This window comes from Tyto alba, unplaced genomic scaffold (genome assembly GCF_018691265.1).
Source record: "Tyto alba isolate M040663 unplaced genomic scaffold, T.alba_DEE_v4.0 Super-Scaffold_1000006, whole genome shotgun sequence".
Lineage (NCBI taxonomy): Eukaryota > Metazoa > Chordata > Aves > Strigiformes > Tytonidae > Tyto > Tyto alba.
The window spans coordinates 18077954-18103114 of record NW_024881272.1 but is presented as its reverse complement, the minus strand read 5'-3'; the positions used below and the strand labels follow the sequence as shown (position 1 = coordinate 18103114).

At 44.8% G+C, this 25161-nt stretch overlaps 1 protein-coding gene across 2 annotated transcripts; it reads left to right on the top strand.

The window, feature by feature from the left end:
- Positions 1-1094: 1094 nt before the first annotated feature.
- Positions 1095-24518, top strand: LRRC8C (leucine rich repeat containing 8 VRAC subunit C). 2 transcript variants are annotated; one of them, XM_042784374.1, is made up of 3 exons: positions 1095-1134; positions 16058-16199; positions 18368-24518. In XM_042784374.1, exons 2-3 carry the CDS (start codon positions 16062-16064, stop codon positions 20636-20638), a joined length of 2409 nt encoding a protein of 802 aa, XP_042640308.1. In that variant the 5' UTR covers positions 1095-1134; positions 16058-16061; the 3' UTR covers positions 20639-24518. The 2 variants fall into 2 exon arrangements, with proteins under 2 accessions (XP_042640308.1, XP_009970286.2); XM_009971984.3 differs by lacking the exon at positions 1095-1134 and adding an exon at positions 14779-14922.
- The last annotated feature ends 643 nt before the right edge of the window (positions 24519-25161 follow it).

Sequence of the window (25161 nt, the reverse complement as noted above, 5' to 3'; positions counted from 1 at the left end):
GGGAGCTATGCCAACAACCTCTTCCAGCTCCTGCCAGATTCAGACCCTCATTGCTTGAGGTGCCTCAGAAAGCCTCAGGGCTTCAGCTGAGGAAAACATCTCTGCACAGCAAAGCGCTGAGCCAAACTCCCACAGCTATAAATCACATCAATGAGTCCCAAATGAGGAACCTGAGCCTGCCCTCAGCAGTCCCCGAAGCAGATGGGTCAGAAAGTACGTGAATTACCTGCAGCTATCTGTGGCAGGCCCTGGGTGCGCATCCCCATCCAGTTAATATTCTTGCAGCAAAACAGCTGTGGTGCCTCATGTTGTATTTGTTTCCATTAACTCCCCCCCAGTGGGCTTATATATTAGTGTTTCCTTGTTTACATATCTGTGCTGTCCCTAAGGGGATACACACACTATCCCTAAGGTTAGGGGCAAGTCACTAGAGGGCAAGTAACTCCCTCTGATGCAGAATTTGTCCCGCCTCTTCGTTCTGCCAGAGATTTAAATCTTTCTTAGAAATGTTGGACAAAAGTCCCTTCAAATATGTGGTTTCTCTCAGCAGCAGTTTTCAGTCTGCGCTTTTTGAATTGCTGGGCCAGAAGTTTGTGTTTCCAATTGTCACTCTTTGAGACGCTTTTCTATTGTTAATGCACTCCCAGCCGCTTTACAGCCTGCTCTCTTTATAGTCTCTCCTCGGCGCTGCGCGTTGAGGTCGAGGTCTTTCCATAACGATTTCTGCTGCCGTCCTCCGGGGACGGCCCGAAGCCGCCCGCCGGGGCGGGCGCGGCCACTCGCGGCTCCCCTCCGCCCGTCATTCCTACCCACGGCACCGGCTGCCGGTTCACGCCGCGCCCGCTCAGCCGGCCCGCTCCTCGCAGCCCTGCCCGGGGATGCCGGTTACCGTCAGCGGGGGCCAACCGGGCCGCCGCCCGCGCCGGGCCGGGGACGTGGCCCCCACGGCGGGGGGGGGGGGCGGGCGGAGCGGCGGGGGCGGAGCTCGGCTGCGGGCGGCCGCCCCGCCCCGGCCCTGCCCGCCGCGCTCGGCCCAGCCCCGCCCCGCCCCGCCCCGCGCCGCGCCGCGGCATGATCGCGCTCGCGCCCGGCCGCCGCCCGTGACCCCGCGCCCCTCGCCCGGCCGCGCACCAGGTAAACCCGCTGCCGCGCCCGGCCGGGCTCTCCCCGAGCCCTTGGCTGCCCGAGACGGGGGGGGCCGCGACGGGGCCGGGGCATCGATCGCCGCGGGGAGGGGGGTCCTGGGTGGGTGTGGGGAGGGTGGTGGAGGGGGGGGGCCGCGCGGGGACGGATCCGCCGCAGGGGCCGGCGCTGCATCCCCGCGAGGAGAGGAGACCCGGCCGGGCCCGGCCCGCTCTGCCCGCCGGGCGGCATCGGCGGTGCCGCCCCCGTCCCTGGGCAGCGCCGGGGGAGCCAAACTTTATTTGGGATCGCCGCCGTCTCCTCCCCCGCGGAGGGGCGCCGGGAAGCGGCCGGGGGGAGCCCCCCCCCCCCCCCAACACACACCCCCATCCCACCTCGTCCCCGCCGGGCGGCCCCCCCCCGCCGCTGCCGGGCCGCGGCGCTGGGGCGGCCCCGGGGGTGCCCCGCGGGGCGGTGGCCCGGAGCCAAGCGGGGCTGCCCGGGAGCGGAGTCGGCGGGGAGGGGGGGGAAGGCGAGACAGTCGCCGTGGAGACGGGCGGCTCGAGGGAAGCCCTTGGCGGTATTTGCCCCGAAAAAGAAAAAATCATCCCGCGGTACGGTTCAGCCGCGCTGCCGCCGCGCCCGCCGGCGGGCAGAGGGGATGCGCGGTTCTTCCGCGGGGCCGAGCGGTGCCTCCGCGCCCCAGAGGGTCCTGACGGGTCCCTGCTGCCGGGTCGGGAGGGGAGCGCAGCCCTCGGCGGCACTGCCTGGCTCCGGCGTTCATGGCTCTGTTTTCGAAGAGGTTTTAGGGAAAAAAAAAAAAAAAAAAAAAAAAAAAAATCCTGATTTTAAATCGGTTTAAAAGCAGCTCTGCCTTGTCGCAGTGTGATGGGCGGTTTTGTTCATTATTCACGAAATGCAGTTTGTCCAGTTCACTGGAAAGAGTTGACCAAGCAAAATGAGAGGCTTATGAAAAGCTGCCCAATGTATCATACTAGAATTTCATTAGGATGAAAATGTTTAAAAGTGAGGATTTTTATTGCACAGATAACAATGTGAGTTATGGCTTGGCTTTTAAATTTTTTTTTTTTTTTTTTTACTTTTGGAGTAAGTACCTTATCTGAGGAAAGAGTCGGTATTATGGGCAGCACTGTTTGGAGACACACATGTACATGTTTGCTCCCATAGAGCACTGTAGGCTTGAATGATGCTGTGAAAAACTGGACAGGCAGAAAAGTGCTTTGCAGGACAGTGGAGAAAAAGATAGCAATGTTGGAAAGAAATAATAAAAAAAAAATCTCCCTTCCCAATTCAACCACATGTGTATATTTCCCCTCCCCCTTGCTATATTAGACCTGCTTTTACTTTTCTTTCTGGCATGATGCAAGCAGTCAGGAGGGTAGCACTCGCTCCCCTGAGCTTACTCTCCTGGAAATGCCTGTTTGCCCCTGTGGTGCAGATCATCTTCGAGAGCCGGGCTGAGCACAGTTCCGAGCTGATCCCTAATTTTAACCCGGCCTTGGGTTCCCGCTGCCTCACAAGTGCCCGTGCCCAGGGGCTGCCAGCGAGGCGCAGCAGCCTGGTGCTGAGCACCTGTGGTTTCTGAATCATTTCCTTTTCCAGTTGTGTTCTGAGTTTGCTAAATGTGTGGCAGTCATGATGCTGTTTTCTTCCAGTCTGAACACTAACGGGCCCCACTGGAGGGTTTACAGTCTGTAATACAACTTTCTGTGGAGTTTTTGTTATTGTTTGCTCTTGTAAGCAGTTTTAGAAAGAAACTTTCTGATGGAAAGCCTAAAAATCTAGCTACTTTTTATGCCTGGTATTGGGAAAGGCCAGTGCTGGTTGTTAGTGAAGAACAAAATCAGAGACTGCTGAATTCTTCACACAGGTTCCTTGTCTCTGAGCTTGATGCTGTCTGGCAATCAGTCCCTGTACCAGTTTTTGCTGATTTCCTGAGGCAGCTGCATCCCACCTTCGTATCTAGTTTTTGAGGCCCACGGCAAGGGGCTCTGACTGGGAGGGGGGCGGCATCCGGGCTGGGCAGTAGAGAGGGTTAAACAATATTCAGGTGGCCTTAGCGCCAGAGTGAGGACACAGTAAGACCTAAAATAATGAACTGGGTCAGAGAGTGCTGGGAGGAGCAGTTCCCCTGATTGTCCATTGACCTCAGTTGCAACTGGTTGAAGTGGCCCCTATTCACCACCAGAAAGGCACTTCCCAGCCCCAGCCTTTTCTGAATGCTGCGGGAAGTAAAAAAAATTTCAATTACCGTCCAAACAATTCACAATAACAGGAGCTAGAGTGTAATTTTACTGGATTTTTTTCCTCTTTGAGGAAATTTAGTGAAAAGATATTGTCTGCATTGTCACAGAGTTGTGAAGGGCAGGGAAGGGGCTATATATTAAAGACAACCCTGAAAATTAAACAATTTAGCTCAGGAAAAAAAAAAAAAAAAAGAGAACCCCAAAATACTTCCCTTAAAACCTAACTTAGTAAAGCAGAGAATCCATTCTACTTCCAAAATGATTTGACAGAAGAATGTTAACAAGTGTTGGATTTCACATGCTCAACATACTGGAAACTTTACTCTCTTCTTCATCCTTTAGCTGTTTGCCCAGGGACCTTGTGCAACAAAACTCTCATGCAATTTCAAGCTATAGTGCAGCGACTTTTGTTGGGGGTTGTGTTTCTAAGATCTCTTTCCCACTAGGAAGATACTAGGTTTGATTCACCACCTTGGGCATGTGTGATTGCTGTTTGCTCCGCTGCTTTCATTCATAACACAGGGCAGGCATTGCTCTCTTCCCATCCCCAGGCAGGCAAAGCATCTTAGAGCTGTCTTTAAACCTGACAGACCCTGGATCAGCTTTCCTGTACTGTATTCATTTTACATTTTAGTGCCTGACACAATCAGCTAATCAGACACAGCATAAACTTTACAACTGTGTCATTCGCAGAGTCATAGGCTTGGACCAGGATGATTTTTTTGACATTTTTTCCAGTACGGAGGTTGTGTCTGGTCTGTTTCTATCTCCCATGGAGGATGGATTAACTATCTAGTGTTTGATCAGGTCAGATTTTTAAAAGGTAGGATAGTGCTGGGTATGTGCCTTGCACATTTCCATTTGTTTTGGAGAATCTCGCGTTAAGATACCCTGCGTGGGGTTTTTTTGGTTTCAAAAGTAAAACAGAGGCTTCCCCTGAAGCGCAGAATGGCACCGTTCCCCATGGAAAGTTGCTAACGCTGCTGTCATGGAGAGCATACAAAGTTCCACTGAATTTGAACCAGCATATGTGAAAACATTTGGTCCTGTAGAGTCACGTTAAAAATCCATTTCTCTCTCTCTGTCAAAGTAAACTTTAACTTTTCCATTGACTTTCAGGTGAGCAGCATCCAGCCTTTTATATCAACTTAAAATCCTGGGCTAAACTATGATCTGCTGAAAATGGGAGCTCACGTCTCCCTTCACTGGCAATAGCACATAGTGATTTTTGTATTGATGGGAATCCAGATTTTAACAAGCTAGCTATAAGACTGCTGAAGTGCTGAGAACATTTCCAATTTTATTTACTCATCGCTGAAAGCAAGGTGGGAGCTTGGATTAGTTGCTTGCTCTGGAGTATACGGTGAAGCAGAGCACAGGTCAAACCCTGCCCTGAGCGTGCAGCAGTGTAAGATCCTGATATAGGTGTGATTTACAGCAGGATGCAACAGCTCAGAAGTGGAGGTTGCTGTCAGAAAGCAGGTTTGGTGTTCCGAGCAAGCCTTGTTAAGAGATCTTGTTTTCTAGTCGATGTGAATGCTTGTTGAGCTGTCTCAGGGGTAGATAGTTTTTATGCAAGCTTATAGAGCAAGGTGGGTGTTCACAGACAATACTGTTGGAAAAGCCCTTTGTTAAGTGTAATGTGATTTAAAAGAGTATTTGCTCTTTGCCATCATTTACCCGTGACAACATAATTTCACAGACCTGCACACCTGCTGTAGTGTAGTCTGACCGCCCCCCACCCCAGCAACTGCTTTGATCTCAGAAAGTTTAGGTTTGATGGAAACAGCCTTTCTTTCTGTTTTATGATGCAGCAACAGACTTTGTGGTAGAACAAGTTTAGATCTAATCCCTCTTCAGTGGGCTGTGGCTGGACACTGTGCTGAAAAAGTCCAACAGAGAATTTAGGCAGATAGTTCTGGTTTTCCACATGTCTGAAGTCTATGATCTTTAAAAGTCATCTTATATGAATAGTAATTCAGATTCTGCACGTGTTTATGTTTATCTTCAAGTATGTGTAGATCACATCCATTTTATGTGCTTGAATCTATCTAGTTTGTCTTTCTTACTCTTTCAGGAGTATGGGTGAGACTATGAGCTTTATTTTTATTGTCAGGGATTTTTGTCACAAGGGATGGTTTGTGGGGAAGAAAATTCATCAACTGTGTTTCAGGCTGAGAATACCTGTGTGTTTATCCGGGCGTTTGGGATTCATGTTGTATGAGACTATCGCAAAGTTTAGAAAGCTCCCTTGTGCAGCATGCAAGTGGGAGCAGAAAAGATCTTTTATATGAAAAAGTCTCACAAATCGTGAAAACGGGCATTTCTTTAATATTTTTGGCTCAATCACTGCATAAAAAATTTTAGCTAACTTTTCAGATGGTTGAGCTGTTTAAGACCCAGAATGGACCCTTTGTGCTTCCTGTCCCAATTAGGAATTAATTTTTAATTATATCAGCTGAACTTTTTTTATTATGAGCACTTGTATTAGCCTGAGGCCCCTGACTATTCCTTTGACAATGAATGGCACTGGTTTGTGTCATATTGTCTGTCCTGTGACATTCTATGGCATTGTTTCTGTCTTCATTATCTGAGTATGTTAAATAACTGTTTGTGGAAAACCTGATGCAACTTTGATTAAAACTTGATGTGAGTTTACTTTTCTCAATCATGTAGACATATTTCAGGAGTACTAAAATACCACTTACTGGATAGTTTCTTGCTCAGTGCTTTGGTTTGCTGTTAAACGTTTTCACTCGCATTAAGAACATTTTGCAGCTCTGGAAAGAGGGCCCTTAGCTTGAGTGATAGCCCTGATAAACTAAGAATGTTACTCCCAGAACTGAAAAATGGTAAGTATTGCCTTTGAAGTAGTCTTTGACATGGAAATGCATAGAGTGTACTTTTCTTTAGATTTGAATAAATAGCTCAGCAAAGCCAAATCTCCACACAGGTCTATGTGCTTGGTACAGAAGGAACTCCTGTTGATTTCACTGAGACTTTATCTGGCAGAATATGGCCCTGAATTTTTTTTTCTCTTCAGTTCAAACAAGTTGAAGTCAAAGAGCTGCTGACAGTAGGAAGTCTTTTTGGTATGTAATACATGAAAAAGTACTGTGACTCAGTTGAAATAAACAACAAGGTTGTTGTCTGGGATCCATCGCCAAAGCAATACTTAGTGTATGTGTAGGTGGAAATTGCAGCATATATTTTGAAATGCAGTTTATTAAAGTTACTTCCTCTTTATGTTCTTTGTGACTCCTCTTTATGTCCCTTATGTCTCCTCCAAGTTCTGGGTTCAAGCCTTTGAGCTTCCACTGCCGCTGTGGATGGTACCGACAGCCCCAGCAGCAGAGCAGAGGATTCACTGCTGCCTCTGAATCTGCCACGCTCCTTCCTGGGTGTTAGGCAGAGAGGCAGCTGAAACCTAAGTGTATGCTGAATGCTTCCAGTGTGGGCCTCTAGCTCGGAGGGAAAAGCATGGAGAAGGTCTAGGTGTGCAGCAAGTTGCTGGAAGTTATACTCTTTTCAGTTTTCTCAAGCAACTAAATCCCCAGTGATTTGCTGGAGTCTTGCCCATGGCTGTGGATCTGCAGAGCCCGGGCAGTGGGGAAGCTTGGCTGTGGCAGTTGGCGTAATGGAGGACAGTTTTCCAGTAGTTGGGTTGTGACTATGCGGGAGTTGAGGTGGCACAGCCTAGCCTCCTCCAGGCAGCACATGTGGAAATGAAACCCCATTTCTGTGCTGAATGGCTGTCACGCAGGTCTTCTGTGGGGTGATTGTGTTTTGTCTGCTCACCCGCTTTGCAAACTAATACCAACTGTGACACATGATTTTGGTAATGTGTAGCATGAAACCAAATAACTCCAGTGGCTTTGCAGGGAAGTTTTGACATGCTATCAATTTAGATTCAACCATAGGAGAGAACTGGAAAAAGCAGTGTGTTGTGATTTTTGTAGTGCTATTCATTCATATTTCCCACCAAAGGCAGCAAAGAAAGTAGATACCTTTCTGTGCTGCAGCTGGAGAAGCAGCAGCGTGGTGGGTCAATGTGGCACGCACGGGGAGGAGCACATGGAGCCCACGGCCAGGTCCCACGGGAGAGTCCTGACTCATGCTCTGTTGTCCCTCCAGGCCACATTTCCTCACCGGCCTCAGCCCCAAGAAGATGCATTTGTTTGAAAATACAGTAAACACATGGACTTTTAAAAATAACTGTTTGGATGCAAATAGTTTGTTTTTAATGGCTTTCCAGTTCTTTAGCGTAGGATTTATGTTTAAGCAACAGCATCATTTGTTTGTATTTCTTACTTCAGAATAATGGTATTTCTTCCTATGAAAATCTCCCTTATAGTCGAAGGAACAAAATGTAACCTGTCATGTTTCCAAAAGTGGCAACATGTGATACGTTTTTGCTATACTCCCAAATAGCAGTCATTCAAAGTAGTTTTTCCAATCAAAAATTTTTGACGATTTTATTTATTTGTTACATTTTATGTTACAGGAAGCACCAATGACTGCAAAGCCTAGCAGGGAAACTAGTCTCCTGAAATGCCTCAAATATAGGGAGAAGTTAGTAATGTATTATATATGCATATAGTATTATATATATATATGTATTATAGTAATATTATTGTACGTTACATGGGAACTGACCAAAATGCTGGCCATTTCGGTCAGTGCAAACATATAGCAAGATAATTGCAAAAATCTGAATGTCAGGGTAGTTCAGACATTATGTTACTGCCTGTACAATGTGTGTGAGAATACACAGATAAGGATGGAACATGAACCTCTTGGGAATTAGGAGTTGCTAATTCCAGCCCCTATCATCTTATTTCCCCCTTAGTCTAATCTCACTTTTCCAGACTTCGTGCCTTGTCCTTGGGTCCACTTTTAGTCCTCTCCTGGTTAGGTGATGAAGTGAAGCAGGTTCGTTATCTGTGATCTGTGGTGCCAGCACAGGCAGTGCCAGGAGCTGTGAGGGGCTCCTGGACACGCGCTGGAGATGAAGTGTTCAGCTGCCGAGATCAAAGGACACATGCAAAACCATAGTTTCCAAAGGTTTATAAATTAGCCAGCTGTGGGCAGCTGTTCACACTTCGGTAAAAACCGTGTCCCCAATACACAGACCAAGTTTTAAGGCATGGGAGGGGTCTGGAAAGTTTAAAATAAAAGAACACGAGTTTTGTAGTGTGCACGGTCCAATATTGTTCCCCTAAGCTTGTTTCTAGAAATGGTTTGAACAATTCCTGGCTGTATTGTCATTCAAATTTTGTTTTAAATTAGACAGTTCTTTCCTTACAGTCATCGTGGGGACCCAATCCCACACAAAAATACTACTTTGGGAGAGTTATAATCAACAGAAAATATGACTGATGGTGGTAGTACCAAGCCATTTTCATGCCAGGCTGCGCTTATCAGCCCCAGCTAGAGGAGACTGTGGCCCTTAGCCCCAGGGCTCTGCATGGACCAATGTTTTTGTTTAAATTGGGTATTTAAGAATAGATCACCATGAACCTGACTGCAAAACTTCCTTATCCCTTCTTATTTAACTGTCTCAGTGTGCAGTTCCCAATCAGGCAAAATAAAAATGCAAAATTCTGCTTTTCAGTGCAGCCCCAGGCCCTGTGCGGAGAAGCACTTCAGCTTATCTTCAGCTCCTGGCCCAAGGTGGCTGAGGCCAGACTGCATGGAACCACCTGAAAAGTGATGTTATGGTATTTATGCAGAGCAACAAATGTTTACATCCAAGGACAGCAGGTTGTGGTGTTCAGGGTGGGCAGTGCCATGTCCTGTGTAAAGCAAAACTCACTGGAGTGCAGCCCCCGCACCCACGGCCCGCAGCACTTGGGCTCTGCTGAGTCCCTGCTACCAGGTCACAAGCTCGTTGTGTGTTAAATATGTGCTGTGCTCTGTTCCTTTAATGAAGATGAATATGCAATAAATCATATATGGGAACAAACCCAGAGACCTACTTGCAGCACTATTCCCAAAAGGCATTTCATAATTTATCCTAACACATGCAGTATGTTTAAAACAGCCAGGAGGGCGGGTTTTGCCTAGCCAGTACTTTCTCCTTTCAGTAGATCTCTGATGTGAAAGACCAAATAGTCCCAGTCTGAATTGTCTCTTGAGGACATCTCAGCATTGACCCTTCCTGGCGTACTCAGCTGGGCTGCGGTTGTGGCCCTGTGGCCACCAGCCCAAGGCCCCTCACGCCAAGGGGAAAGCTGGGGCGGGGGTGTCAGGGCCATGTCCATGGCATTTGGAACTTGCTTGGGCTCTGCATGACTCTCGGGAGGTGGTGGTGCTGATCCTGCGTCTGAGGAGGGTTGATGTGATGTCAGGGAAATGTGGTTAAATGTCAGCTGGCTAATCATTTAAACATCTTTTCTAGTCAGCTTAAGAAATCTCACCAAGCTTTTATGCTTCCCAGTTGTAAATGTCACTATTTCTGCAATGTTGTCTCTCTCTTCCTGCTATGTTTCTCCTCCTTTTTTCCTCTGGTGTGTTATTCATACCTTGCCCCTATGGAACCAATAAATTCTGGGTGTTAGTTGCCTGTCCGGCACCCAGGGGCCCTGATTCTGGTGTGTGGCTCTGATCGTTCCACTAAAACAAGTGATGGATGACAGCAATTGCTTCGACCCATGGCATCATGATTGAGTAACTGCTACTGGAAGAATAAAATAGCAGAGGGCTTGATTTCTGGTGAATAACACCTCTAGCTTGGCAAACACAGCTCTGTCAAATCCTGGTCTCCCGCCTACAGCGCGCGAAGCAGCAGTGGCGCCGCTTCAGTGTCGCACGAGGGTCATCAAAGCATGGGGACAGGCCTTTGGGCTTTGCTGGGCCAGGAGGCCATAGCTGGGGCACGGGCTGGCTGGTGTCAGCGGATAACACCGAGTGTTGGGCGCAGACCCGTCGGCAGCTTTCCCGGCAGCACGGCGCAGGTGGCCAGGTGGTCATCTTGCCGTGGCGGCAGCTGCTGGGGGTCTGCCTTGGTGAGAAATGCGCGCCAGCCGGCCTGCCGCAGGTGAGATAAAGGCAGGACCTCCCAGTTATTTCTTTCTGTTTGACTCAGTGCTCTTTTTTTAATCTCAGTGCCTCTACAAACTGTTCCTTGAAAGCTGAGGAGGGGCAGAGAGGGAGCGGCACAGCAATTTTCTCTGGTAATGGAGCATTCTCCAGCAGCGTACCCTCCAATTCTGCTGAGGGCTGGTGTCAATACACACAGTTACGCTCCATAAAATGAATGAAGTTACTCTGTGAGAATCTGCTTAAAAATAGCAACCGTCACCTAGCAATAACTGGAGCGTGGGACCTGGCAGCTGCTAGAAGCCGCCAAAAGCGGTTTAGTTTGCAGTTGTACCGGATTGTTCTGGGCTGTACCAGAGAAGCACTTTATTATATTAATATATTAATATTAACATATATCATTATGCTTTTTCTTTTTAAAGTGTTTCTCAAGGTGCAAGATGAATACAGCTTGATGAGTAGCTGTATCACACACATCTCAGGCAGGTCGAGCGCATAAACCCTTTTGTCTCCAGGCGTTTGCCCATCTGGCATGGGGTCCCCCGTGCTGCTGCAGGGCAGGTCGCAGAAGTTCAGTGGACGCGAAGCCGTGGGGAGCGGCTCACAGCGCCTACTCGTGAAGCAGTAAGCTGAGGCCAGGGCTTGTCCCCGGGGCTTTGCTGGCTGCGTTGTGACAGCTAGCACCGCCGGGGAGCCCTGGCAGCAAGCAGTGCCAGCCCGGGCACGCCGAGCTGTGGCTGGGGAAGCTGGTGGGTTGGGGTGCTGCTGCTGGTGGAGGTAGGGTAGCTACAGCTGGAAGTGCTCGTCAGCATCTCTGTGCGGGTTCACACAGAGGCCCTGCTGACACAGGGCTGGTGGCAGAGGTTCGGCCGCTCCCCAGGGGCACCAGTGCTGCAAAGGCAGTCCCTGCCCAGAACACCCCCGGGCTGCCCACCCCAGCCTCCTCTGAGCCACCCGTGGTCAGGAAGCTAATTGATTAATTATTTTCCTTTATATTCTACAGTGCATGTCATGTGGATTGCCCGATTCGTAAAACATACTCGTTTTTCTCTTTAGTCGCACTGGCAAGAGCCATCATTACTTCCGAGCTGTCCCCACCGCTTTCCTTTATTCCCTCTGATGAATGCCAATTGCTGAGAAGCTGGTTTGCGCCATGGTGCGGCCATTTCACATTCATCCTTTGATTCAATCTCTTGATTTATTAAATCTAATTTATTTCCAATACTTTTCTCTCTGACTTAGATCTATCTATTCTGTTTAGCTCTTTTAGGTCACATTAAGTCATTGTGTCTCGCTCCTAATGGCATTAGTTGATTCCTGTAGTTAATTTTTCTGCTGGGGTAAATATCACACTTTCCTTCTACCTGGATTCCAGTATTTCATCTTATTATCACATATTCATTTTTACTCATTGAGTTTTCTATATTTTCTAGAAATTTAAAAATAATAATAGAAACCCCTACTAATTTCTCTCCCATCAGTTTTAGTTTTAGTGGGTTTTTTTGTTTGGCAGGGCTGGTTTTGTTTTTTTTTTATTTAATCTGGCAAACCCACAGCTTTTTCTGCAGCACTGCTTAACTGCCAGTACAGCCTTTTTTTTTAATCCAAGTTCCTCTTTTATTTCCTTCTGGTAGCTGAATACCAGATGATTTATCTCATGTATTGTTTTCTTTTCTCAAGAGAATGGGGATTATTAGAAATGCAAGAGAGAAAAAAGAGAATGAGTTCTGCTTTTAATTGAAAAAAATACCCAATATTTAGAATTCAATATTTCCTAAGGTAGGTTAGAATAGTATTTAACATGTCAGAGTCCACATTTCAGCTATGATGTATTGTGCCATTGAACAGCATTTTGAATGTGAGTGAACGGAAATGGGTAACGCTGCCATAGTTTTCACCAGCTGAAATGTTGAACTCCTTTTCTCCTATATCCTTGTTATAAGAAGAGATAAGAAGCTACAGTAGGTGGTGTGCTGACCCAGAGATTGCTGTGATTTGGGCTGCAGTGTGACTTTTTAGCATCCTCGTTTTGATTTATTTAAATTCATGGTTGACTAAATCAGTTTATTTTGTACAGACCTGGTTTGTGTGTGGTTATAAATGAGTCTGGCAGTGGTGCGGGTGTGGGTGTAGCCGTGGGGAAGAGCCTGACTCTGGCCACGGCCAGGACAGGGTTTTTGCGATTGCTTGGAGCCACATGGACCTGCTGTATCTTTTCTGAGGCCACAGAGCTATGGCTAATAGATGTCCTCTCAGTCACTAGACAGGCCAGAATGGAAAAGAGGCTAGAGGGAAGAGGGAGACACATAAAAAGTGATTTCCTATCATTCTGTTCTGCATGCAGATACCAGCAGCGCGGGTAAGCCTAGGCTTCTCTGCACTTCTTTCCAGCATTTTCTCTTTATTGCTAGTGCAGCAAGGCAAGAAGCAATAGGGTTTCTCCAGAGGATGTTGGAAAACTGTTATCCCACTTCTTCACATCCAGTCTTCATTTAAAGCTTCTTGTGAATGTCTTTTTTCCTGGAGTTAAAACATATTGTCTGTCATTGTTCATTGTTAGTTTATTTACCATTATTATGTGCAGCACTACTGCCAGCATTCACTAACATTTGTTATTATTTAACAATAAAGAAAAACGAAAGTGGCAGACAGATTTTGATGTCTGGTGTTGGACTGCAAACCTTCCTCCCTCAGAGATGGGTTTTCTAGCATGGCTCAGAGAGGCTTGCTGTATGCAGGTCTCCCTCTGCTTGGCTCATTAGCCAGGATAACAGTATGTGCACTCTACTAATTGAGGAGTCACACTATGCAAACAGCAGCCTCTAAAGGGAAAAGGGGATCAGAGCAGCATGTATTTGTGGTGCCAGAAACTATATGCCTTCATCTAAATTCCCCACATATCACTTAGAAGAAATAAAGCAAATATATAATACAACAAAGACCCCTAAAAGTACAGAGTGAAACCTATCAAATGCAACAGCCAAATTAATTTTTGGTCTTGAAAGCTGTCCCTGAACATTCATTTGCAAGATAGTTTCCCATCCCATCAGCTGTCAGGCATTGCCCCTATTCTAGTACTGTCGATTTTTGTAACACCATGGCTCAGATCCACAGTGTTGCTTAGAAGTCTAACCAGTGAGGAATGGGTCTCCACGTGTTCTGGTGCCTGTGAGTGCTCGTGTTTTCTCAACAGTCTCCACCGTATGAAATGTGATTCTGTCTTACCTGGCACTCGAATTGTCTATACTTTTGGAAAAACCTCACAAATGGCACCTCCAGAAGCCACGGCACCAAAATATGAAAAAGCACGCATAAGCCCTTATTGGGAGGGGGAAGGAGGGTGGAAATAAAAGGTGGTGGTTTTAAAGCGATCTGTGGATAGGTATTCTTGGGTGTACTGGTGGCATTCCAGTCAGCTAACTGGCCTCAAAACCTGAGGCGACAGCAGTATATGTGTTACAAAGCTTTGAGCAGGACTGTTGCATGGCAACTGATTACCTAACATTTGTATTAGTGCATTCCTTTAAGAATTTTCTATGTTTTTCAGTGCTTGATAGAAAAATTATTTTTAAAATCTTACCAGCAGCTGCTAGTCCCCTACATTTTACGTGGAAATAAAAAAGAGGAGGTTAATTCCTTTACCTATGTCAGAGAAATGCATGTGGGTATGGGAGAGAGGTAAGTGCATGATGTTCTTCAGCTCAGGCACCACCTGGAGCTGCCAGCGGAGGGTTTCCTGTCCTTGGGTTCAGCTGAAGGAGTGCTGGGCATGTACTTAAAGCTGCATGGGGCACCTCTCATTTAGGAGATCCATTTTTTCCACTAGTACTTCTAAAAGAAAAGTGAAAAGCAGCAAAGGTTTGTCCCAGCAGTTACCCCAGCTGTTCTCTGCTGTAGAGGAATATCTTCCCTGATATGTCTGCTGAGCATTTGCATGACAGGCACACAAAAATCAGAATTGCGGCTCCTGGCTGCCTGCGATTTGATAACGGATGCTGCATTCCTTCACCACCACTGCAGCAATTTGGGCCTGTTGGCATGGACACTGCCAAGCCTCCGACCAGGCTGTGTGAGTCAGGCTTGCATTGCCATTATTTTCACTGATGGTCTATTAATTTGCAAGTGCTGCAGAGGGCAGCCTGCCTTCCTCTTGGGGATTGCCAGCCGTGTGCGAGGGGTGTGTGTGATTTCATCTGGTGGTGTAACGTGCATCCTGGGAACAGCTTTTAGAAAGACAAGAGGCTGAGAGAGATAGTCTCCTGCCTGGCCGAGTAGTGCTTAAAGCAACACAGAAGAGTTGCAAGAGGAGAGGGGAGCAGGGACCAAAGGTTAAGAAGTTTTGATGCTACTCGCTTAGAAAGCTGCAAAGCCCCAGCCAACCTACTAACCCAGGTCCCTTCACAGACGTCACCTTGTGCCTTTGGGGACCGCGGTACCTCCTGAGGATCAGCTGGGCAAGCAGAGGCACAGCAGTCCCTGAGAAGGTGTCAAAGTGAGGATCCTTCCACGCGAGTATGGCCAGTATAGTGGGAGTCAGTTATAAATTCATGGGGTGGCTGTATGCTTGCGATGAATTACAGCTGTTAAGGCCTGAATCCTTCCCGGCCAGATCCCCAGCTCTGAATAAATGGAATCCCTTAAGTCCCTGGGCAGCGTATCAGCAAGTGTGTGCTTATCGCTAAGCCTGCGCACAGCTGGATGGCACCAAACCCACACTAATGGGTCCCAGTGTGCAGCTGAATCAGGATTATGGACTCTTCCAATAGTACTGTGATACGAAGTGATTGTGGTGAGCATTTACAATGTTAGTTAAAGGACAAATTTTGTAAAATGCCCTTGGGAGTCTTTTTGTTGCATTCCCATGTGAATTTATCTTTCCATCGTAATTTACTGGGGAGTTTCAGTACTGGTTTGATCTCAGGGATTCAGTTACACAATATGCTGTAGGCTTTACAATCGGTTGCTTTGCCTTTACATGCTCATGCGTTAGCTGATTTTTCAGAGGAGGTGATGATGTAAGCCTAGACATCTAAGGTGAAGATAAAGCCCTTGATCTGCCTGTAGTTTTGGTTAGCTAAAGCACTTTAGCAACATGCACTCAAAACACAGTAGATTTAAAACTGCGGTGAGTATGCACACAAATATTCTAAAGCATCCCTGAAATCACTATGAACAAAATGAAGAGAGTGAAACATGATAGCTAAAAGGGCCTGTGAAATATGAGTGCAGGACAAGCATTTTAGCCAGACCTTTGAGACCAAGGGTAACATGTATAAAACTGAATGTCTCTATTTACAGAATGGGCTGATTTTCAGGGATTCAGAAGGTGTTACTGACCCATCGGATATGGCTGGAGTCAATGCAGAGAGGGATTTGCCTGCCTGCGTGGATGGGACCCTGGTCCTGCTTTCCCTTCCTCGCAGGAGCTGCAGGGGGGCTGCATGAGCGCCCCTCTCATGCGTTGGGGTGCCAGATGGACTGCTTGGCTGGTAGCTGGGAACTTTTATGCCACATCCTGGGAGTTTCATTTTCAGAGCAGGCTTTTTCACACCTCATGGAAGTACTTGCTCGCACAGACGGAGGGATATGGGCTGCAGAAGGTTGAGTGCTGGCTTGGTCTTTTGCAGGACGATGATTCCCGTGACAGAATTTCGCCAGTTTTCGGAGCAGCAGCCGGCGTTCAGGGTGTTGAAGCCCTGGTGGGATGTGTTCACGGACTATCTTTCCGTTGCCATGCTGATGATCGGTGTGTTTGGGTGCACATTACAGGTAAATCAAACGGGGCAGCAGTGAGGCGGGTGCCGAAAGAACACCACAAATGAGGAAGGTCCTTGGAAGAATGGTGTCATGTCTTGTTTTATCTCTTGGGTTCACCATGAACAAAGCAAAAATTTGCTGGTGCCAGGATTATAGCTGTTTAGGTAGCAACATCAAATAATGCAGACCAGACTTTCAGCAGCTGTAAATCAGCAGAGTTGTGCTAGAGTCGATGGAGCGGTGCCAGCTAAGATAAGAGTTGTTGGTTTGGCTTGTGCCTGGATGCTTCTTTTCACCACAATTTGGCATAACGAAACAGATGATTGGCTAAAGTTCTTATATGTTACCATTTTTCTGTTTAAAAGTTTGAAAAATGTAATTTTGTAATTTCTGTTTTCTTTGTTTGACAAGCGTTAATTTTCTGTCACTATGCTTCAAAGATTTGAAATTAACGTGCTTATTTTATTAACACCACCCACAACTAATATTATGCTTCTTCCATTCCAAAGTATTTCTGAGGATGCTTACACGTAAACAGTTGACATTACTGTCAATCACTGTTAGTTACATTTTGCTAAAGTGCCAAAAGCTGAAAAGAAATGGAAAGTAATGTTTGGGATGGACTCCACAAAAATAGAAAGTTAAAGTACTAGTTCAAACACAGATCTCATGTTTCTTGGCATGACTTAGAAATGTAGCTAAAGGGACACATTGACAGAGCTCATATTTCAGAGGAATTTGCTCGCTTACATGGCCCAAGTTTTTCACTTACTGTGTCCCAATTTTCACATGAAGTCAACCATAGTTTTGCCTGTATTATCCATTTTCAGGTATTTTCAGTTGAAAAGATACGACATTCATGTTTAAAAAATCTCTTTATATAGGGCTGAATTTTGCATTAGTAGCAAAGTGTTTGCTTAAGTACACAAAGTAGAACATCTGTTATTTTAAAATTCACCTTCTTGATGGGATGAAACACACTGGAAAATAACTTGTGGAAACACTGCAAATAATATATGAATCTTTTTATTCTAACTTGTTACCAGAGGCATGAATCCAGAGCATAAGTAAAAGTGTATATTAGAATAACATTTACAGACAGAGAATAACTGCAGGAGTTTTTGATGTGTCAACAGCTATGGCACTGATATTGTTCAAAACACATGTGGTCTCATCTCAGCATCTCCCTGCACCAGGGTGGATCATCAAGGAGGATCTGATTTCAGTAGTTCTTGCTGTATACCTTCTATTTAGTGCTTTCAACAACCATGATGTCAAAGACTATATCTACACTACACACACATTACTAGTTTGGCCCAATCCCATTTAGTCATTCAGGGCAAGTAGCAGGAGCTCCTTGGTTTATCACATGGATTAGCATTTTAAATTCAGACCTGTAGGGAGCCTTGCACTGAAGTGAAACTGTTATTCCAGGTCAAACCAGAGGTGACTGCTCCCCACAGGCAATCAATCTGACCTCAGTTTGTCAACATGGATGGTCAGCCCAAATTAAGAAAGTTGCTTTTTTTTGCATTATAGGCAGAGTCAAGAACAGAAGAACAGAACTACATTTTTCCCCCAGGTGTGTGTTATGAGGACTCTATGTATATGTATGAGAAACTGAATAAGAATTACACCCATGTGTGCACACACACAAATGCTGTCAATTCTCTATTATCCCTATCTGTCTTTATTAAGACCGAAGATTAATAATGTCCCAGCACAGGTATGCCCACGTTAGCACTTTGTCAGCCATTTCCAGTGTGATAAGACATCACAGTGTGAGCATACATCCACATGAATGCAGTTATGCTGCTTTCAAGCCTAAGCTATCTCTGAACATTTTGTACCCAGGGTGAATACACCTGGCAAGAACAGTCTGTCTCTGGGGAGAGCAGTGCAGGGCATCCCTGATCTTTTCTGGAAGCATTACCTACACTTTTCCTCTTATACAAGTTATGGAAATCTAACCATAGATGAAAAGGGGTGACCTAGTTCTTGTCATATAAAACAAGTGTTTTGTTGGGAAGAATAATAATAATAGCACAGCCCGTGTGGCCAAGTGCCAGGCTGTGGGGAGGAATGCTTGGCAGCTGGAGGAACTCCAAGGACAGCTACCCATTGGTACTGCCACCGTTGTTTGTCTGTCGGTTTTAAAGATATCTTTTTGTGTGTTTCAGGTCATGCAAGACAAGATAATATGCCTTCCAAAGCGCATACAGCCTTGCCAGAACCAATCTAATAGTTCAAATGTGTTTAACACAATCCCAGATACAACCCCCCTTCCTCCACCCAAGCCGTCCACTCCTCCAGCTACAGTTGAAATGAAAGGACTGAAGACTGATTTGGACCTTCAGCAATACAGCTTTATAAATCAGGTGTGCTATGAACGTGCTCTGCATTGGTATGCCAAGTACTTCCCTTACCTTGTCCTTATACACACACTGGTCTTCATGCTGTGTAGTAACTTTTGGTTCAAATTCCCTGGATCGAGCTCCAAAATCGAACACTTTATTTCAATACTTGGGAAGTGTTTTGATTCTCCCTGGACAACAAGAGCCTTATCCGAAGTGTCAGGGGAAGACTCTGAAGAGAAAGATAACAGGAAGAACAACGTAAACAAGTCTAATACTATCCAGCCAAGCACTGAAGGCACTTTGGTCAAGACACAGTCTTTAAAATCAATACCTGAGAAGTTAGTTGTGGATAAGGGAACACCTGGGGCATTAGATAAGAAAGAAGGTGAACAGGCCAAAGCACTGTTTGAAAAGGTGAAGAAATTTAGATTGCATGTTGAGGAGGGTGATATACTCTATGTCATGTATGTTCGCCAGACTGTACTTAAGGTAATTAAATTCCTTATTATTATTGCTTACAATACAGCACTTGTCTCAGAAGTTAATTTTACAGTTGTCTGTAATGTTGATATTGAAGACATGACAGGATATAAGAATTTTTGCTGTAATCACACAATGGCACATCTGTTCTCTAAACTTTCTTATTGCTACCTGTGCTTCGTAAGCATCTACGGCCTCACATGCCTTTATACACTATACTGGTTGTTCTACCGTTCGCTGAAAGAATATTCTTTCGAATATGTTCGGCAAGAAACAGGAATCGATGATATTCCAGATGTCAAGAATGACTTTGCTTTTATGCTTCATATGATTGATCAGTACGATCCTCTCTATTCCAAGCGGTTTGCTGTCTTCCTGTCTGAAGTCAGTGAAAATAAGCTGAAACAGCTGAACCTAAACAACGAGTGGACTGCAGATAAACTGCGACAGAGGCTACAGACGAATTCCCATAGCCATTTGGAGCTACAGCTTTTCATGCTGTCTGGGCTACCAGACACAGTTTTTGAAATTACTGAGCTGCAGTCGTTAAAACTTGAAATAATTAATAACGTAATGATACCAGCAACCATTGCACAGTTGGACAATCTCCAGGAGCTCTCGTTGCACCAGTGCTCTGTGAAGATCCACAGCGCCGCCTTGGCGTTTCTGAAGGAGAATCTCAAGATCTTGAGTGTCAAGTTTGATGACATCAGAGAACTTCCACACTGGATGTATGGCCTCAGAAATTTGGAAGAGCTCTATTTAATTGGCTCCCTAAGTCATGATATTTCCAAAAACATTACACTGGAGACTTTTCGGGAACTTAAAAGCCTTAAAGTTCTTTACATAAAAAGTAATCTGTCCAAAATCCCACAATCTGCTGTTGATGTTTCAAGTCACCTGCAAAAATTGTGCATCCATAATGATGGCACTAAGTTAGTGATGCTCAACAACCTGAAGAAGATGATCAACCTGACCCAGCTGGAATTGGTTCATTGTGATTTAGAGCGCATACCTCATGCAGTCTTCAGCCTTCTCAGTCTTCAGGAATTGGATCTAAAGGAAAACAACCTCAAATCCATTGAAGAAATAGTAAGTTTTCAACATCTGCGAAAACTAACAATCCTAAAGCTGTGGTACAACAGTATAACATACATCCCAGAGCATATAAAGAAACTCACTAGTCTCGAGCGGCTTTCCTTCAGCCATAACAAAATAGAGGTTCTTCCATCCCACCTATTCCTATGCAACAAAATCAGATATTTGGATTTGTCTTACAATGACATTCGCTTTATCCCACCTGAAATAGGAGTTCTGCAGAGTTTACAATACTTTTCCATCACTTGCAACAAAGTGGAGAGCGTGCCAGATGAACTATACTTTTGCAAAAAACTTAAGACTCTGAAAATTGGGAAAAATAACTTATCAGTCCTTTCACCTAAAATTGGTAATTTGGTATTCCTCTCCTACTTGGATATTAAAGGCAATCACTTTGAAATCCTCCCACCTGAGCTCGGTGAATGCAGAGCTCTGAAGAGGACTGGTTTCACTGTAGAGGACACCTTGTTTGAAACATTGCCTTCTGATGTCAGGGAACAAATGAAAGCTGAATAACTAACTACTTCTTGCTCAGTTTTATAGAAATAACGCTTCTACCAAATACTCTGTAGAAAGGGCATACTCCAAATATGCATTTGTCATTATTTTTTTCTTTTTCAAACAAATCCTTTCTGTACAAACAAATTTGGAGTAAGGAGTACATATATTTTTAAATAAAATTTTCTCGTATTTTTTCACTGTTTTAAGATATTTTTTAAGTTTGTTTTGCCCTTAGAACAAGGGTGTCTGTAACTTAATTTTTATTGGTAAAAGTAAATGGTTTTATCTGCTGACTTTTTTGGTTTTCCTTTGCCTAATCCCAACAGGGGATCTGTATGTAAACGGTATGCTCTGGGTTGCATAATTTGTAATAGATGATTATATTGTCTTCCTAGTTATTTTTAATCCCTTAGGACATGGTCTTCAATGGGTGGTGCTGCAAGTGTTGAATGCCTTGTTTCTTCTTTTGTTCAGTGGCAGTAGAAGGTGTTCAACATCTAACAGGATCAAATCTGGCTTGACCATCCTTTTTTATTTGACATAGTTTTCTCAGAAGGTCAAAGCACGTAGGAAAGGTTCTTTATGTATCTTAACGGGCCTAAGGGAGCATGCAGAACTCCTTCAGGGCCTTTTGGCAAGTTCAGACTAGCTGTCCAGGCCGAGCAGGAGGCACTGACTGCAATTTTCTCTCTGGTGCAGGAAGAGCAGGGTCACAGTTCACAGAGGAGTCGAGACCAAAGTGACTCACGTTGAAGATTTTTCAAACAGTGTAAAGGGAGGCAGCTGCCCATTTCCTGCTAACTTGAACGGAAGGGGTGCAATGAACTCACTGTGTTGGAAATGTCAATCCAGCGAGATGAAACACTATCTTGAAAAATCCCCATCCTCCACTAGACACCCCATCCTGCAAGGGAGAAAGTGCTCTCTGCCCCCCTCAGTTCACTGCCCCACCAGGATGATTGGCACCTTGCAGGAATGGGATCCAGAAAAAGTGCAATCGTGTCCAGTTTGTAAAGCTTCTGATAAGGAGATAGCATCTAATACACGTTTCAATTGAGCTTGAGTATCATATAACCAAGCTCAGCACAGGAACATTTGCAGATTTGCAAAAATTAGATTAAATGAATATATTAACTTCTCAGAAGTCTCAACCTACCAGAGGACAGTGATGAAGGCTATGTTTTCATCTCCCGGCTAGTAATTAAATCAGAAATCGTACAGTTGGAAGTCTGCTTTTTAAAATAATGTAATAATCTGTAATAATTATGCATCAAGTTGGGAACTTTACCCTCTGAAGCCATGTTCAGTTGTTTATTTAATCCAGCCATTTGCTTTCTTTTAAGCAAGTTTGGCAGGTATATGATAACTCATGTGCTGCTCACAAGCTAATTTAAGCTAATCAAAAATAAATATATGATAGTAAAATATTTTTCTGGGAGGAGATCATCCTATCCAGCAACACATATTTGAGTCAGATGCAGGCACTGGATAAATGCTTTGCAAGGATATCTAGGAATAAGTACTTCTCTCTCTAGGAGGCAATGCTGTTCATAAATTGCAGAGTTTGAGTTAGTTGCTGATTGTTTAAAGTTATGTAAAATAATTGATGATTGTCAGGTTGGTTGCTTTTAAATGTTGCGTGTCTGGAGCTACAGTTAATCTGAGTTCTTGAGCTTGGTAAAAAAGCATACTGTTGTTTTACGTCTGACTTATAAAGGTGGGGAGACAAACTAAAATGAGAATTTCCTCATTAATCCAGGGCGTGCTATGCTATCTGATATGTGGGCTTGTCACAGTACCAGGTCAGACTTATTTTTTGTGCTTGGCTATGTTCTGGAGAAGATCCATGGATTAATCGAAAATGGGTCAGGCATGAAGGAATCAAAGGAAGCTTTTTTAAAGGGGTTTGATTTAGTTCTATTAAAGACCTATAACTGATGTAACTTGTGAGAGCTACTCTTACTCATGTATGGAATGCACTTACTGGAACAGCTTGGCAGTATATATATTCTAAATGTGTTTCACTTTGATGTAATGTGAGGGAGAGAAATGCTTCATTGCTCATATTAACCTAATTATGTAAACCAAAGTGCTGTTGTCCCCGATGAATGTAAACTGTTTAAAATGTCCAAGTACTCGGTGGAGCTGTATAGTTCTCTTGCTTAGATTTGAAATATGGGATTACATTTAAAGTTTTTTTAAAAAAATCTTTATATTCCTACATGTAGCATTTTACATCCCTAATTTATTTTGTGTCTAATGTTGTTTCATGCGTAGTTTGTGGTCTATTTTCTGAATGGAAGTTATGCACACCTCATAACTGAAGATTAGAGACTTGTTCTACACCATTTTTGTAAATACATCACTATGGGGATGTGGGGATTTTGTTTATTACAGATTATACTTAAACCAGTGCAACCCCTCATGTGGACACAGTTACATGAGTATAAAGTGCCTTGTGCTGGCATATCTTTATTCACTTTGACAGGAATAAACTATACCGGTCTAAGCACTTTCACGCTAATAACTGTATCTTCTCCCAGGGTTTGGTCTGCTGAGACATCTTAGTCAACTATCTAACAGCTCACTGCCACCAAAAAGGGGCAGTTCCCTCCTCCTCCCATGCTCCCTATTCCTGCCAACATGTTCCAGCTGCTTCTCTTGCACCTTTACTGGTCTGGTGCTGGTCTGATCCCTCCATAGGACAAATAAACCTTTTTTTTTTTTAAGCCAGCAGAAAACAAAACCAGTTAAAAGAAGGGACTAATCTTCTGCTGGATCAGCTCTCCAAAGGATTGGATGGACATTAGGGTGGGAGTAACAAGGGGACAGGCCTCTGCAGCCGGGGTCCGGGCAAGGAGAAGGTGGGACAAGTCACTTTGGAGGTGCTGAGCTGCTAGGTCAGTTCACCATCTCGCTGAGACGCGTGCTTGGAGAGCTGTGCTGTTTTATCTATAGCAGGGTTATGCGGCATGGCTTTTGTGGGTAGACAACCCTCAGGCTCGCAGTGAATGACAAAATATCACATTACTGTTAATTGCTTAATCTTAAAGAAACAAACTCAGGTAGCTGCACTGTTGACTTTTCTAAACTTCTTACTGTCTAGTCTGTGGGGTGTATTTTCCAAAACCATATTACAGTATTTTAGAAATGTGTCAGCTAAGAGAAGATTGTTTCCTAATTCTGTATGACATACAGGAAAATATGTAAAAGTGCCATATTTACTCAGTGATTCATGTACTGCTCATATGTATATTCACATGCAATGCATACTAGACTTTTCTGTGACCTATAGTATTTGACTTAGAACGGATGGGTATTTTGTGGATAATACTTTAGGTATGGTTTCTATATGTACAACGAGTTTATATAACTACTTACATTAATCAGGTGCCTAACAAGTACAACAATTCCAGAATATAAGCAAGGCATTTTACATTACTGCTCAAAAATAATACAAATCTTCCTTGGTAATGGAAGGAGAGATGACAGAGTGCAGCAAAAATAAGAAGACAACCTTAATAGAATGTTAAGCCTGAAAAGCAAATTTACTTTGTGATCAAAATCTGGAGATGTGCATCTTCCCCTTTGTCAAAATTAGGATGGGTATTTGTGCTGACCTCTTGCATCTAGCCACCCAACAATTTTTGCAAATTCTGATTAGAAAGCGCCTGCTTCAAGTCTCATATCACATTTTTGGCACTGCCAATAATTCATGTGTTTAACTGGTGTTGAATCCTCTAAGAAGGCCAAGGAAAAAATTTGAAATTTGACCAAAAGGACAAACTTCCTAATTCTGTAGCAAGAATCTAAATATGATAATAGAACTGTGTAGTGTTATGTTGCAATATAGTACACCCAGAAAAAATGGAAATAAAATGCTCTTTTTTAATTATGAACATTGTCAGACTGCAATGTAATTATTTGTTTGGGAAACATTTTGTTTCTGGGTTACCTAAAGATCAAGCATAACCATCTTTTGGGTTTGATCCCTTGGGAGGGAAGTCAGGAAAATATGCTTGAAAAAACATTAGACTTGACAGAATTTATAGCCCCATGGTCTTGCTTCCTGTGCACCTCCTTCCCTGCCCTCGCCCCAGCCGCCAGCTCAAGGGCCAGCAGAGCAGCCATGCCCGTGGGAGCCGCTGCCCTGCTCGGGTCCCTGCGCTCTGCCCGGGCTCGGGGGGGGGTGCCGGGGGCCCTGCCAGCTCCCACCGGCCCCCCGCAGACGGCAGCCAGGGCTCCTGCTCCCCCCTCGCAGGCCTGTGCTGCTAAGGGAAATGATGCTGTTCGTCCTTGCATCTGACGTAACCCCCTATAAATCTCTCAACCAAAGGCGATGGGCTCGTACTGCCTGCGTTTGGCTTGGGACGTTTTTCCTCATTTGTCTGTATCTTTAAGTTGGAAGCAATAACGTGTTTCAATTCTGTTTTTTTATGCCAAGACAATGCTGGGCTGCCAAGATGGAGCAAGAAATGCAGCTCTCTGGTTCTTGTGGTTCCAGGGAGAGGAGGGGAGCAGTAAACGCAGCAGCCTGA